General features: G+C 39.4%; 1 protein-coding gene across 1 annotated transcript in view; it reads left to right on the top strand.

Moving 5' to 3' along the window:
- paxip1 (PAX interacting (with transcription-activation domain) protein 1) overlaps positions 1 to 11450 on the top strand; it is a 16422-nt gene extending 4972 nt beyond the window's left edge. The window contains exons 9-23 of the mRNA XM_047590277.1: positions 1 to 86; positions 704 to 798; positions 919 to 1014; positions 1264 to 1401; positions 3115 to 3236; positions 3714 to 3898; positions 4265 to 4308; positions 5012 to 5079; positions 5206 to 5308; positions 5539 to 5707; positions 5910 to 6010; positions 9008 to 9142; positions 9291 to 9366; positions 9997 to 10057; positions 11145 to 11450. The exon at positions 1 to 86 is cut by the window's left edge and continues 740 nt beyond it. Coding sequence (XP_047446233.1) covers positions 1 to 86; positions 704 to 798; positions 919 to 1014; positions 1264 to 1401; positions 3115 to 3236; positions 3714 to 3898; positions 4265 to 4308; positions 5012 to 5079; positions 5206 to 5308; positions 5539 to 5707; positions 5910 to 6010; positions 9008 to 9142; positions 9291 to 9366; positions 9997 to 10057; positions 11145 to 11160 — 1495 coding nt within the window. The 3' untranslated portion in view covers positions 11161 to 11450. The remainder of the gene's footprint in view (positions 87 to 703; positions 799 to 918; positions 1015 to 1263; positions 1402 to 3114; positions 3237 to 3713; positions 3899 to 4264; positions 4309 to 5011; positions 5080 to 5205; positions 5309 to 5538; positions 5708 to 5909; positions 6011 to 9007; positions 9143 to 9290; positions 9367 to 9996; positions 10058 to 11144) is intronic.
- The last annotated feature ends 5621 nt before the right edge of the window (positions 11451 to 17071 follow it).

Below are 17071 nucleotides of genomic sequence, written 5' to 3'. Positions count from 1 at the left end.
GCAGCAGACGACAACAACAGTGCAGCCTCAGTCCCAGCCGCCTCCTCACATCACCCAGTTGTTTGGACACGAGCCAGGACAAGAAAGTGAGTTTGCAGCATTGTGCACTATCCTCAGGCTATATATTTCTTTATCTTGGTCGGACTTATTGAAATGAGAAAGTGAAATGTTACCATTCAGTCAGGAAGATCCGGATCCAGCCTTGATGGCAGGTAGAACCGTACAAGACTGACATGGTTTCAACCAAAAATCAGATTCGTGTAAACGTTGCCTAAATTGAGTGTAATGTGGGCATTGTAGTAGAGACAACTCTTGTATGGCCAGTCAAGGTGCACTTCACAAAAACCAAAAAAGGTGTGAGTCCCCCCCATTGGTGTATTGTAGCCTTTTACAACTCTTGAAACACAGAGTTGTAGCTTTGTCTTTAAATCTCCTTTATTTACAGAGTGGTAGTAGTGTTATCACAAATCATGACCTTTTATAATATTAGTGACTACTTTGTTTTGAGCGTCTGGTTTGTGAAATCAAGGAATCAGTTTTTAACTAAATGAGCACACGTAATCAAGGGTCTGAATTCAGCAATTAAGACCATGACAACTTTTGGCGGTGAGTTAGGGACTTTTTAAACTCAGCACTGAGCAGTTGCCAGTGGAACTTGAAGGTTGGGGTTCAGTTCAATTGATAAATCCTGCTTTATCTGTAGTTCCCCAAGATGGCTTCCTGTTGGGTTGTGTGTTTGCTGTTGCTGACTATCCAGAACAGATGGCTGACAAACAACTTCTGGCCACATGGAAGAGGGTAAGACAGCAACAGAGAAAGCAAGAAGATGATTGTGCTCATTAAATACTTGGTTAAATGAACAGAAATGCCTAGATTCAAAGTAGAGGGCAGTTTATATTTACTCAACCTGTCCCTCAGGTCATTCAGGCATGTGGAGGGACTGTTGACACCACCCTGACCAGCCGGTGCACCCACCTGCTGTGTGAAAGTCAAGTCAGCAACATGTATGTACAGGTAAGACTATGCTATCAGAACATGCACCACTTTGCAAAAAGTACTCTAAATCATGCAGTGTGAGTCAATGTCTTTCTCACATGATGGTAACCATCTATATAACCGATATATCAGCACAGACTCAACAAGTAGACAGAAGAACAAATAGTGTGAAATGAAGTGTGAAATTTGAATGAATGATTTGGGAGAAAGGTGAGATCTTCTGCTACTTGATTTTGACTTCAACAAAAAACACATTTTCTCTACCAGGCACTCAGGGAGGGAAAGCGCTGTGTAACCGCTCACTGGCTCAACACCGTGTTGAAAAGGAAGAGGATGGTTCCTCCTCATCGGACGCTACATCTGCCTTTTGCCTTCCCTCCTGGAGCCAAACCCTGCTCTCAGCATGTAGGTCCACCTTCCACTAGCAACTCCTGCCTTTGTTGCTTTTGTTTTTCTCCCAGTTTTTTCTCCTTTTCTTGCTTTGGAATCTCCCAGTTCTCAATTCACTCACCTGTAGAAGGACCTGGAAGGTCTTTTCATAGAAGTACAGAGCACTAAAAGGATACTCATTCCACTGTGGTGGTATTCATGCCACACGTGTGTAATTATAGCACACCATCATGAATACCCATAGTCCATTATTAAATGGTTTGTGAAAAGATATTGTGTTTTACACAAGTGAAGTGAAGATGCTTTTGGAGATAGTGTAATGAATTAGGTGCGTAAAAGTACACACATTCAGATTTGTTATGAATCTTGGTTCTGTCGGAGCATAAAACTAATAATAAATTTCAAAATTACTTGTATTTGACAAATTCTACCCTTCTTTTTATATTATAAGCTATGCCATAAAAATAATTTCCTATAATCTTAAATTGCACTTTAATGATGATGCATGTAAGTATTTGCACCCCTGAGAATTTCCCACCTTTCTGCATAAAAATTACTCTAAACTTTAGTGGATTTCACACAAGTCCTGACAGTAGACATCGAGAATTCAATCAAACAAATTAAACTTAAAATATTATGCTTGTGTATTTGTTTATTCTGGAACAAAACTAAGTCCTCCTCTGGGATTACAAGTTCATTTCAAGGCCAAATTAGAGTCTATCTGTCCAGAAGTGTTTCCAACCAATGTAAGGAGTGTCAGGTTTTGTTCAGTGCCTTGTGTTGTTTAAAAAAAATAGGGATTTGTCACTGTTATTTTCACAACAGTGTTAATGGAAGTGTGTGATAGCATGGACAAAGGGGCTTTCTGAGAAGCCCAGAAAAAGAGTTGTTATCAGGCTGGAAAAGGTTAAACCATCTCTAAAGAGTTTGGAATCCACAGCCAGACTTATTTTGATAATATTTACATTCAGACTGCTGTCAAATCTTACTCAATGGACCAAGAGACAATTAAACGGTTGATTCATGGACAGGACCCCCATGGACAGGCACAGACTATTCATTATTATATGTGTCCTACCTGTAGATGATAAGACTTGTTAACTGGTGCGCTGTAAAAATGCCTCGGGTGATTAATGGAAGAAATCTACATATACATGGACATACTGGCAGTGTGTTTGGATCACGAGAAGTGCTGAAAATTCTGAACCCATTCTGTATCAACAGTTTAGGACAAATACTCACAAACTGTACAGCACTCCAGTAGTTCATATTTATTAGTTATTTTTACACAAACAGTTGCTTGATTAATTGTCAGTAAATACATTTGCAACCATTTTGACAGTGAAAGAATAGTCTTAAACATTTTTAAGGCCAATAGCTTACATTAGAAGCTCTCCAATCTGTAGCAGGAACTTCAACTGCCCAAACGTTCGACTGTGCTGTGCTGCTGCAGACTGAATTTGTGACGATATGTTTCGTTCCCGATGGGTATCTAAAGATATTTACGAAGTTCTAGTTTACAAACTCTCAAGGTCAGTGAGTACTCAGTCTCCCAGGCAGATGGTTAACGTCATCAGTGGCAAAAAAGCCCACGTACAGTCCTAATGTCCTCAAGGGACACACTTAAATCCCACACTTGGAGACGGTGTATATGTCAGTCTCTGACTGAAAAAAAAATCCAATAAGAATTCTTTAATCTTGTCTCTGTTTCTGTTTGTCTCCCATCAGATTATATCAGTGACTGGTTTTGTGGATTCTGACCGAGATGACCTGAAGCTCATGGCCTACCTGGCTGGTGCCAGATACACTGGATATCTGTGTCGCGGAAACACTGTCCTCATCTGCAAAGAGTAAGATTGGATGGATAAGTGTCTCCTGGGGTTATCATTAGGGACACTTTATTCATACAAATATCACTAAACTAAGCAATCTTTTTAGGAAGACAGTTCCCACCCACAAGATTACAGTGGGTACTGTAAGGATTACAGTCTGGTCTTGCGTTCAGATCTGATCTGGGCTCTCCTGTCATGGTTCATTGTGTTCACAGTACCAAAGAAATGCAGACACATGCGATCACTTCCAAATGTGGAAGATCAGATCTTTTTAAATGTGACCTCTGTTTATCGTGGGGGCATTCACACCTGTCTTTTACGTGATCGTATCGCTCAGATCAGATCTTAATGTCAATAGTGTACAGCAGAGGATTTTTTCAGTGACCTACCTCTTAAAATAATAAAGTGGAATTTTTGTGTCGTATATAAGTATTTGAATGGTTCCTGCCACATTAGCTCATTGGCTATATAGTCATTTTGTTGTTCTCTTTTCAGACCAAGTGGGCTTAAATATGAGAAAGCCAAGGAGTGGAAGATCCCATGTGTGAATGCCCAGTGGCTGTGTGATATACTACTGGGAAACTTTGAAGCTCTGCGACAGATTCAGCACAGCAGATACTCCATCTACACACACAATGAGCCACTGTTGCCTAACCCACAACTGGTCCAGAACCTACTGGGTATGTACAGCTGAATACACCAGATTGTATTTGACAGTTGGATGATGAGCAGAGATATTACGTTATTCTTCTGTTAAAGAAATACAGAAGGATCATATCTTGGATATCAACAGATATTCCAGCCAATTATTACACACACTCTTCTGAGGGGATGTAAAAGCTCCCTGTAGATCACCCAAACCATATGCTATGGATTTTATATAGTGTGATTACAAACTGTATGTGAATGCCTTAACTTGATTTTGTGCAGAAAGAATGTCTCTGTTGTGTCAGTTGAAATGGCTAAATTTGCTATAAAAAGAAAAACAGAGAGACAGAAAAAGATTAAGAAAGTGTTCTGACTTTGTCCTCTGTATTTCTCTGTAGCCTCGTGGAGAACGCCAATCAAAGTATCCCCTGAAGCTTTGGCAGTGAGTTTTGATAGGATGCACTTCATATTTATTTTCTGTTCAGTGTTTGATAAATACAGTTTTATCATCCTTTGTAAACAACACTCACAGGTTGGTGCACAACATCTCTGTTGGGTTAACATCTGCAGGGTTACTAGTGTTTTCTTGTCTCTAGCTGGGCTCAGACTGGTCACCGTAAAAAAAAAGAAAGACCCCAAACAACCTACATGGCAGCTTTTTTTGGTACAAATCCTCTTCTTCGTTTTTAACATTAAAAATGGTCCGGTCTGAAACAGTGCAGCGTTCCAAGCGGTGTGTATTCATATACACTGATATATTAAAAATTAATATCATAACGGGAAAAAAATACCGGTATTCGGTATCAACCGGTAACCGCCCAGCCCTAATGCCAGCTGTGTCTCAGATGTCCTAAATAATGTCTGAATCCATGCTGCATGCAGAGTCAAACTGCCTTAGTATTTCCACCATGTCAGAAAGGAAAGTAGTTCAAATTACCATCCCAGAATAACATACAGTGCATCTTTCATGGATGTCCTCACATACACAGCATCAGAATATATTTTTAGTTTATATTTAGAAACTATTAAATTGCAACAGATAAAAAATAATAAAGCATTACATGATTGCCAATGTGGTGCTTGTGTTAGCTAGCAGCGTGTCAGGCTCATCTGATGTGTATTTGTTATGCTTGTGTGGTGTTTAGAACCTCCAACTGCTCCAAAAGCAGAAGAATACTGACTCCAACAACCCACCTGCAAACAAGAAGGCCAGGTCAGTGCAGCAGGTCATGGTTCAGCCTGTTAGCTTCTATGTGAGCGCAGGATGGCAGCACATCTCTGTCCAGGTTGCAATGACTATTTTGGAGGTAACTGTAAAATTGTGTATATTCGTGTACAGACTGGAGGAGATCCAGTCCCCCAGTAAGAAGCTTCCTCCAGAGTCTACTCCTCGAGTCATGTTCACAGGCTTTGAGCCAATGCAAGTGCAACAGTACACAAAGGTAAAGTCAGCCTGATCATTAAAACACTGCACTTATTATTTGATCATATGTCACCTGTTCCCATATTACTTCTATAAAAAACAGTGACCATCGATCAGCCATCGGACAGAATGCTAATGTCACGCTCTGATGTATTCAAATACTTGTATATGGAATGTGTCAACATTAGACTGAGAACCTTCACAGACAACGTGTCAACATTAGCTTTACTGTTGTCTCCTGTCTCTCAGAGGTTAAATGCATTAGGTGGTGAAGTTGCAGATAGCAGTCAGAAGGTCACTCACCTGGTGGCCAATAAGGTGACTCGCACCGTCAAGTTCCTCACTGCCATGTCTGTGGTCAAACACATTGTCAGCCCAGAGTGGCTGGAGGAGAGCTGGAGGAGCCAGAAATTTGTGGGTATGTGTGAGTCTTCCTCATTGTTTTTCTTGTCCCAGTTAGTTGTTTTTTTTTTTTTTTTGGAAGAGTATTTGGACCTTTCAGATCCTATTGAAAAGGAGTTCAACTACAAACACAATGTTTGTTTTATGCTGGACTTTTCATGTGTAGAGCTTCATAGTGGGTAACCTGATATGTGTGTGTGTGTGTGTGTGTGTTGCAGATGAGCAGAACTACCCTCTGAGGGATGCTGAGGCAGAAGTGTTGTTTGGCTTCAGTCTGGAGGAGTCACTTAAAAGAGCCCACAGTGCACCACTCTTTAAGGTTAGACAACGGACTTCATCTTTACACTGGTGTTACAGTGGTAATGCAAACTCTCAAAGGAGCCTGAATGCTTTTTCACATCAGGTCCATATTCATCATACATGTTTATAATCTGTTTATTTCTTGTGAATATTTACAATACTAGAGAAAATTGTGTTATTCAGCAGCAAAAAGATGTTGTTGTCTTCTCAATCCTGACATCTACCTTGCCTTTAGAGCTTGGGGCGTCATGTGACTTTTGTTGTTGGAAATTCTGACGTAAATGAACGGTGCTGTTGCTGATTTCAGGCTGTCAGAGTTTACTGCACTTTAAACAGATACAAAATGACCAGTACGAGGCAAAACTCAACAGATCACACATCACAGACTCTTATCATGCCCCAGGCATCATGTTCCTGATCTGGAGTATCCAGATATACAAAACGGCCTTATTAACTTCCCTTCATCCTATTCCAGAGTCACTGAGAGCATAAAAATGGCACCTCTTCGTCACTGTTACGCTGTCACTTTAATGTAACAAGCTCTTATTGCACTAATCCACATCTGCTGTCTTGCGGGATCTTTAGGAATCCTATAAAACGATTTCCACTTTGCTTGTCTCTCACTGGAATCCTTCTGGCATCCTGGGGTACAACAGCCCCAGGTTAATTAGTTAGTTGCTCACAGTTGTCAACCAAATAGTCATTAGAAAAGAGTGCTTTCCTGCCAATATGGCGGTGTTGTAATTAACGGTGCTGAGTGACGTGAGCTCACAAAGCTCTATATCCTTGTCTATGATCCAAATGAGTCCGAACAGAGGCCAGAATGTGCACGGTTTATCAGAAAGCATTTCGGATGATGCTTTTTTGTGGATCCTGTCAGTGGTCAGAAACACTTTTGATCGATTCCAATTCCAAATGTACAATACTTAAATGACAAAAGTTAGGAGTTTGTATGAAAACATTATTGTAACAATATATTGCAACCATTTAATGCAGGCATGCTGCATAAACTTCTTTAAAGAGAAAAAAAGAGAAATGAACTTATAGAGGGTAAGCACTGACGTGGCAAAAACATGGTGAAATGTCCTAGTAAATACAGTGAGATCAGGAAAAACAGATTATCAGATCAAATTGTACAATTGGACTTAACAGTATTCCATATGAACTTTTATGTATTTGAAAAAGTGGATTAGCTTCTGTTTCAGTTAGTTTTATTTCATATCAGTTATGACAAATGTAGCTAAATAGAAGATGCTAATGCTAAGACCTTTAGCGAGAAGTAACGTTAACCGTACAACACTGTAGCGTCTGACTTGACGTTAAAAGGATCGCAAATATTCCATGTTTTATCGTTATTTATTGTTTGAACTGAAATAGTTAGTGTTGGCTGTAACTACGCCAAAACAACAATATCCACAAACTTATCTGACAGCCCTCCAGAACGTAACTTAAGAAGTAACTTACAGTACTTTATCAAAAAATACAGCATAAATTAATATTACCTGACACTAAATGTGAGCCACCACACCAAGTTTCTGTGTCTGGATTCCAGTTGTTAGTAATGCAGCGATCCATTTATTTCTCTTTTCTTTGGCAAATATCATATCTCCGACTGGTACAGTCAGTGGCACAACAGCTCTTCCGCATTTCTTAAATTAAATTTACAATTTAGATGCTATTAAAGCCTGTGATTCAAATTGATGCTGCTAATCTCCATGCTCAACTTTTACTTATGCTTGCTGTGACATCACGTGCATATAAACAATAGATGACGTCTCCGCCGTCTCTGTCCATTGGAACACAGCGTCGGGGCGAGGCCATCTTGGGCAGGGGGAAGCTGTGTCTACTGACTGTATCAGTGAACGGAGGCAGAGGTCTATCAATGATTACAATCACCACAACTCACTGAATTTTCAACCGATTTTCAATCTGTTTGGTTTATTATAAATGTGACATATATTTATAATACAGTATAGATTGTTTAAATTGAAAATGCAGATAATGTGCAACCATTGAACAGCTTGTAGGTATTTGTCAAAACAGATTGATATTAACAATAAAAACAGCGATAATGATATATTTAATAATAACATTAGAGTGTATTAAATTTCACTTTTATCATATTACTGATGTCTTACTAATTAAAAACATCTTTTGTTTTCTTATCCTTACGTAAGCTAGTAACAAGATAGGTAGTTTAATTTACGTAAGCTTTAGAGATACATTCAACACATTCAAAACAGTTAAATAATATAAAACATCTTCTCAATTGTGAAATGGTATTCCCTGTTGCTTGATTCTGGTGTTTCTTTCATGGGAACATCTGTAAACAACACTAAATTCTTTCATTTTAGTCAGTCAGATGCACTGACTACAGTCTGACCGCTGGTCAGAACCCCTGCCCAAGATGGCGGCCGCGATGACGTGTCTGACCAGCCAGAATACGGCTTCTAGTGTTTATTTGTCTATGCATACCCTCTATTACTGTTTTAAGGTGAAGCCTTTTTCAGGAGCTAGACAAGTTCCTGGTTATCAGTAACATTATATGACACTACCTCTTCTCGAGAGTGACTTATTAGGACTAAATTCACCTGTAATCCAACAAGGGCCAGACAAGACGTGACTGAGACAAACATCTAGGCAACAGCTGCCACATATAATTAGACAAACAAATGGTCATGGAAAGAAGCTGGTGTTAGCTTACTTTTACTGAGGACATTCTGTGTGTTGGCCATAGATTCTGTGTTTGAACAAATAAACTACGACGAGACTGACTGGTAACCATAGTAACTGGTTCAGGAAATATGCTGACAGCTATTCCTTCAAATGCTTAGAAGAAAATGAAAAGTGTGACCATATTAGATTTCTAGAAATGACAAGAAATAAACTGACTTAATGTATATGGATGAGCGCTACATAGACTTCACACAGGTGTGAAAATGTCTGATGAACTGGGAGTCTTATCAATGTATGGTGTCCTCATGTCTCTGTGTGTTTCACATGGTGGATGATGCAGGGGAAATACTTCTACCTCACCCCTGGGATCTGCCCCAGCCTTAGCACCATGAAGTCCATTCTGGAGAGCGCTGGAGGAAAGCTGCTGGCCAAACAACCTTCATACAGAAAGATCATGGAGTACAAACAGAACAAGGTCCTTAAACATATCTGCAGCCATCCCTGTGTACTGAAGTATTATTATAGGAACATTTATTGTCAAGTCAGATTCTTTATTTTACACATACAAGATACAAAACTAGCAGTCTATTAAGTGCTAAATGCATGTTGCTTTTCTGTTGCAGAACCTTCCGGAGATCATCTTAATTTCCTGTGACAATGACCTCCACCTATGTAGAGAATACTTCTTGAAAAACATAGGTAAGAAACACAGTCTTGCTTCTGCCTGTGCTCAGCAAAGCAATCCTTATAGTAAGTGTTAGTGTAAATCAGGCATATTTAAACACAGGTTCAGACATGGGATGATTATTTAAACTTATCTACATGGGTCAGTTTGGTGGGCAATGTGCTCCGCTGTGGTTTGGCAGGTAGAGGTACGTTGTAGTAAACTATCACAAATCAAACTCCTCAGTAACAGTAATGCCTCAAGAGTGCTAGCTAGTCATCAGGCAGGACTAAGCTTGTTGTTACTTTCGTATATCCGCTGGTCGTTTTGACCACTGTGTCCATTGGAGCACGTTGTTCATTCAGCATGTGCCCACACACAGTATGCTGATCTCTACCTTTCCTGAACGAGTTCATCTGCCTAAGGCCAGCCGGGTAGAGACAGAAAAGAGAGAATGATAGACATGTTTCCACCTCCTAAAATATGGGCCTCCTGCCTATCACTGAAAAATGTTTTTACATAATATTCTGTAGTTTTTTTCCAGCACAGCACACAATGGAAACACTGGCCTTTATGTTCTGAACCGACAGGGCATCTTTAAACATACAGCATTAACTGACATGCAGCGTTTATTTGTATCTAATGTTGTCTCTCCTCTTGTCCAGATGTCCACAATGCTGAATTCATCCTGACTGGAGTTCTCACCCAGAAGCTTGATTATGACTCATATCCTTTAATGTCCATAAGAGCTCACACCTAATGGCTTCTTACTGAAGATAAGCACCTATGAGCTTAGATAATGTTATACTATGATGACTGACTACGATGAACTCATGAGGATTTTATAAAACCGAAGTAATGACAGATGAGAAGTGGTGTCACTGGAGGCATGAAATGCACATATTCACTGATCAGCCACAACGTTAAAATGCGTTCTGCTGGGAAACGTTTGGACCTAGCATTCATCTGGATGTTACTTAGACATGTAGCACCCACCTAGACCAGACACCCCCACTCCATAGCAATGACACTAGTTGATGGCAGCAGCCATCCCCAGCAGGATGCAGCCTGACACACACACAAAACTGCTTTAGGAACCTGGCCTCCAAATTCACTAGATTCCAAACTGATCAAGTATCTGTGGGATGATCCACAGAGGCCCCTCCCCTCAACCAAAGGCCCCCACTAACAACATTTGTGGATTCCAAACTCTGCAGATAGTTTTTCAAACGTTTCCATCCTCAGATCAGATTGTTACAATTCCCTGATTCACTTAAGAAAAAAACAAAAACAACGGGGCACTTAACGTCTGAGCTTCATTACATTGATAAGAAACACTTCTGGACAGATGGAATCTATAATATTTATCTTTTAATTTGGTCGATTGGGTTCTCTTTGTCTTCTTTTGGGACTTGTATGGAAATCTGCTGATGTTTTCAGACATTGTTATGTTGACAGAAAATTCTAAAAAAAACAAAAAAAAAAAAAAAAAAATTTAAAAATGAATGTTTCAAACACATAAATAACTGTTGCTGACATGGATGTCAGAGAAAGAGGTCAGTTTTGGAGGGAATTCTATCACCCTAGTGTGTGTGATGAGCGATGAGCTGAATGAAGACTGAGTTAAAGCTGCCTTCCAGCTACAGAGCTGCTGCCACTTGACTCAGACACCACCAGCTTTGTCTTAATATCACAGCCTGTCAGACCACACCACAGTATGCCAGTTACCTGAAGGCCTAGAATTGTTGGAGCAGTGCTGTTACTGTGATACCAGTGTGAGGAAAAACAAAGTCTCTTTCCTTGACAGTCACACGTATAAATTCACTTGATGGTGCAGCAGTGAAGACACTAAGAAGAAGAAGGGGAGGCAGAGATGAAGACGGCACCTGTGTACAGTCCAGATACACCGACTTTTCTATGTTTTTAATTCTGTTGATAGATATCCAGTCATTTTGTAGCTTTTTGTTACCTGTTTTAGATAAATGGATGTTATTTTTGGGGGAAATTACTGTTTAAATTATCAATTAATAAATCTTTTACATGTTGTTGAAACAGATTGTGTAAAGGCTTCAGCTTGGACACGTTTTTTGGAATAAAAACTATATTGTTTGTGCAAAAAGACTTTTTTCTGTTCTTTTTTCTTTTTCTGGGTTGAAAACTATCTTCAAAATATTAGATTTTTAGATGTAGCTCGTTCAGCCTTTAAAATAAAACTTTAAACAAATAAAGAAAATTGATAATGATCTGGAGTTTTATTCAGGCAAACAATCTCCTTCCACAGTCATGTTGTAGGAGGACACATTTGAGAACAAAAGCCCTGGCTGCTCTCACTTTTGAGGTTTTAAAAGCTATCTTGAAGGTATTCCTCCCAGGTTTAGGAGGATAATTCCTGATAGATTTGATTTAATTAACTGTTAATGAGGGTCTGGGGTAGTTACTGGTGAAGTTCTAATTGCTGGCTGTCAGACAGATAGCCTGGGGTCATGTGTGGGTTTTGGGGAGTGGGGGTGAGTGAGAGAGAGCAGGATGTGCAGCATCGCCTGAGGTTCTGCCCTCAAAAACTACAGCAAACTGAATTAGACGCAGCCTGAGCCAAGGTCATGTGCTACATATTCCATGTATGTATTACCAGTGCTGCTGAACATGTATTTACACAAGCCTGAGATGGCTCAGATCACAGTGGCTCATTTAGCTTCAGTGTTTTGTGGGTGCTGACACAAAACTCAACCACTTAAGGTTGATAAACATTCAGAGCCCTTACTCATTATTGTCAGTTTGATCCTTTCATTTATTTCTTCAGCTCTTCTCTAGGAAGTCATCATTGATGACCCCACCTTAGCATCATCAGAGTGATTTCCTCTGTTTCTGTTGGACAACATGGTAACGGTAATGTGAGTTTGCTACAAGAAATGCCTCCTAAACGCTCATTGTGAACTGACTGAAGTGGAAGAAAAATCAGTATTTTCTTTCAGTATCTCTTATGACTAACCCAAACTCCTGAAACGCATGGAACTAGATTCAGACTTGGGCAAATTGCTTGGTCACAGTAGCTCAGCTGCACATTCAAATAAAATGTATAACAATAATGAAATAAATAAAAGCAGAGTTGAATCAGTCTGAAGGAGAATGAGCTATGCTGTCCCTCTATAAGCCAATGGATGAGATGGATTGTCCCTGATGGAGAGCAGTTTGTCTAATGTCCTTCTGTCTCTTACTGAAACAATGTCACCAACTCATTTCGAATAACGTGTCCAGTCTTTTGGATCAGTTTGCCAGTTCCACACATGTTTTTTGCTGTTACTGCTCCCCCCAACAATCCACAGCCAAGTACAAAGCACACACAAAAACAGACTGATGGAAAGTCTCCAGCAACTTGCTGTACACATTAAAAGACTTGAGCTTCTTCAGGAAGTAGATGTGCTGTAAATGTGCTGTAACTATGTTGCTTTTGTGACAGATATAATGATATACATGTCTCCAGCATGAGTAGCCCTAAGCATCAATCTGCCTGCACACCTGCTTGCATTTACCTTCCAGTTTCCTCAGCTATCTGTTTTCTGGTCAGAATGTTTTTCATTTTATTTTTTATTTGAATCATTTGTTAGATCATCCTAAGTTATCTGAACTTCAGTTTTTGGAAATGAGACACATTCGGTCTTTAAAATGTCCATTAAATTAGCATGAAACTTCCAGGGACTGTAAAGCCAGGTCAGTGAAACTGTGTGCTTGTTCCAGCTTTCACAGACAGTACAAATATCTAAAGCCAGGTAATAAGAAAAACAACCAGCCAGAAAACCTGATGACATTCACACAACAAGGTGTGCTATGGAGGACACACCTCACTGCAGACCTGAGTGAATTATGTTTGTGCCTGTTCAGACCTTGTATCAAGATCTGATCAAGATCCAATCTGGTCGATCCCATCACATAAAAGACAGGTATGACCACCACAGGGCAGAGATCTGATCTGTGATCACATTAGGAGGTGTTTTGAGTCGCATGTGTATGGATGTCTCCACATTCCTTTGTAGTGTGAATCCTATCCAGGCTGCATCCTCCTGTACTCAACAGGAGTGCTCCTGCATCAGTGTAGCTGGTTCATTTGTTCATTCAGAAAAAAACAACATACCGAACGTCGCTACTTGGATTGGATCATCGTCTGAAGGATCCATAACTCTGAACAACACTGAACAATCACACCAACACATCAACATAATTAACCTTTAGAATGCACCAGAATGTGATGTCATCTGATGTATTAAAATTTGCAACTGAACATCTAGGTTTTTGTTAGACCAACAAAACACATTGCCAGGTATTAACCAACATGAAAAAAATTGTGACACATGCATTGTGTTTATTTGATTATATTCTTCATAAGAAATATGATATTAACGCGTAGAGCTTGTATTTTATTTCTGTAGGGACATGCATCCTGTAAGCAGCCTTAATTGATAATAATGAAATTCAATAGGAAGAAACCTTGAACAGAACCCAGCTCATATGGAGGAACCATCTGCTGAAGGCCAGCCGGGTAGAAACAGAGAAGATAGAGAGAAAAGAAGAGCAGGAGAAACAAGATAAACAAACTTCTGCTATAGATACATACATTGAACTGAAGTCTACATGTAGAATCTGATGATGATAAATACAACATATAACTGGTAATACACACAATGCATACATACATTACCTCAACTTTTTGAAATTCTAGGAACCCGACAAAGTGCAAGCACAAATGCACTTTGAGGTTGAAACGATCGGTTGGGATGATCTTTCATATATGATGGAGCTAGGCCTTTCAGGGCCCTGTATGTAAGGATGAGGATTTTAAATTCAATTCTAGATTTTAAAGGGAGCCAATGAAGAGAAGCTAAAACTGGAGTAATATGATCTCTCCTGCTAATTCCTGTCAGTGCTCTTGCTGCAGTGTTTTGAATCAATTGGAGGCTTTTTATTAAATTATTAAATTAAAGTGAATTAAAGGACATATCCTCATCAAATATAAGACTAAGGCTTTTCACCATAGTACTGGAGGCTGAAATATGCCATCTATGAGAAATAAAGTTATTATTGAAGTGGCAAAGCAGCATAGTCACAAATACAAAATTATGCATTCTTTTATTTTGACTTGGATGACTTACAGAAATGTAATAATACAGCTCCTTCCTTAAAAATCCTTAATCCATAAAAACGATGACGCATTAATTGTTGGTGAGAATTTTTAATGTACTGTCCAGTGTTTAGGGATCAGATATGTTCACTGAAAGCTTCGATCTGTAGCTTTGTTCTGTGTGTTTCTGGGAGAAGTGTGCTTTCAGAAGACATGCACTGTTTTATGCACTGTTACTTTTTAGTTAACATAAAAATAAATAGAATGTAAAAAATAAACTGGATTTGTTACAGTGTAAAGGTCTGCGCACTCAGTTAACACATAAGTTGTTTATTTGTTAGGACTGTCAGGCCGGTCAAGAATTGTTCTTTGTTTGGAATTGGAATTGAAAAAATCTTTAATGTAATGTACTGTTTCCACCATCCAAAATGTCACTATGAAATGTCTACAAGTCAAAACCCACAAAGGACTGCAAAGGACCTTCAGGAAGCTTTAGCAGACATAGTAGTGGTGATGAACTGTCCACTGTGCAACAATTTCAAAGGTAGCTGTGTTATCTCAGTCCAGTAGTTCATGCCTTTGTGTGCAGCTATTGGTCCAACAGTGGTTCCACTTGTTGAGGTTCTAAAAAGCTGATTCACTTGTGTGGCTGGCCTTCGGCAGATGGGTCCCTCATTATGAGCTGGGTTCTGCTCAAGGTTTCTTCCTGTTAAAAGGGAGTTTTTCTTTGCCACCGTCGCCCTCAGGCTTGCTCTGGAGGTTGCAGGCTGGTTTTTGTGAAGCGTCTTGAGACGATTTGTATTGTTATTGGCACTATATAAATAAAACTGAATTGAATTGAATTGAATTGATGACCTGCTGCCTTCCCACTGTTGTTGATGATGACATCATCAGATGAATGAAGAAATCCACATAAGTGAGAACACCCACACACACACACACCCACACACACACACACGTATTTGGGCAATCCTAATTAATTCCAATTAGAAATGCAAATAAGGAGGCACATCTTTGATTAAGCAGCAGTCAGGCTCCTTGTTGGTTTGTGATGTCCTCCTCTGACGCAGCCCAGTTGTGGGGAGAAGGAAGGAGAGAAAAAGTATTGGGACACAGAAAATGTTGTAATTAATGTAGAAATGTGAGATATTTCTAATTAGTCCCCAGCCCCTCCCTCTGTTGCATCAGACACTCATTGGCCTGCCAACTTCTCCCTGCTCCTCAGGATGCAGAGGAATTACAGACTAATTACAGAGACGGGCGCTGGGATTCATCTGGTCCCGCAAATTAACATATGAGCTAATTAGCATATGATGGAACTAATGACTAATAATTTAACCAATTACAGGGCTGGACTATCTCATTACACTTTTGGAAAAAAAAAAAGGAATGCTTAGAGGAGAATGTATTATTTCAGTCACAGACAAAGACGAGAACAGGTGACTGGTCTTACTTGCATGTGTCCACATGGAGTCAAACCTCCTCTCTAGATGTAGAGGTAGTGCTGAACTTCATTCATTCGCTCAAACAGTTGTTCTAACAACCATGAAGACTAGCAGAATAATTAGAGACACTAGATGAGTACGCTAGAGTTACAAGAAAAAAGTACCTGCATCAGCTGAAACTTAAAGGGACATATTGAGAAATATGAACAGACATCTTTTGAATATTTTTCACTCTGGTCATCACTTACATCTGCATATCATATGTTTTTATATTTGCTTACATTTTATAATCTTCAGTAGGATATATCCATGACAAACATGTCACCATTGTCAACTTCTGAATAATATACAAATATACACAATAATATGTAGTGTTTAGTATTTTTATTTGTTACAGTTTAGAACTGAGCTTCATCATTTCATCTGAGGTCCAGTGTTGGGGTCTGTCCTATTATTTCATTCAGCTCAAAGTGCTTGACTCTATGGTGCGCTTTAATAGGATTTTAGAGAACTATGTCACACTATAAAGTAGTGGTTTATATCAGTTTGGATGGATGAGTAGAATATTGGGATAAGAAATAAATATATTAAAGCCCCTCAACTCCAGCAGCTTTTTTGTCATCAGTATAGCCATTATATTCATCAGGGCTTACATCAACCAACCAACCAATGCATGTTCTGCAGCACCTTATTGGAATAAGCATAAAGTCTGAGTTTATTGTTTTACACAAAGAAATTATACACTTTTTTTTTTTTTTTTTACTATATTCTTGTTAAAAATGTTCAATATATATATGTGTGTGTGTGTGTGTGTGTGTGTGTGTGTGTGTGTGTTCTTGTACAGCTATCTTTCTGAGAACCAGTTTAAGTTTCACACCAACAGATTGAGGACATTTGTGTAAAGTGAGGACATTTTAGTCGGTCCTCACTTTTTTGGCCAATGATTGTCCTCCCAAAGATGGCAATATAAACGTGTGTGTGTGTGTGTGTGTGCGTGTGTGTGTGTGCTCCAGAGTGTCTACAGATTCAGTAGCATTCAGGTCTGTCATGAAGTTTGTTAGTGAAAGAAAGATGAAGCATTGAACAATGAGGAGCTTAATCGCACCCAGTGTGTCTCTAGTGCCCCCTACTGAAACAAACTCACCACTGCAGTGTGTAATACAACAGGACAGTAGGCCGGAC

This window comes from Mugil cephalus, chromosome 7 (genome assembly GCF_022458985.1).
Source record: "Mugil cephalus isolate CIBA_MC_2020 chromosome 7, CIBA_Mcephalus_1.1, whole genome shotgun sequence".
Lineage (NCBI taxonomy): Eukaryota > Metazoa > Chordata > Actinopteri > Mugiliformes > Mugilidae > Mugil > Mugil cephalus.
Note: the sequence above shows the minus strand (reverse complement) of the source record. Positions and strands in the feature narration are given on the sequence as shown.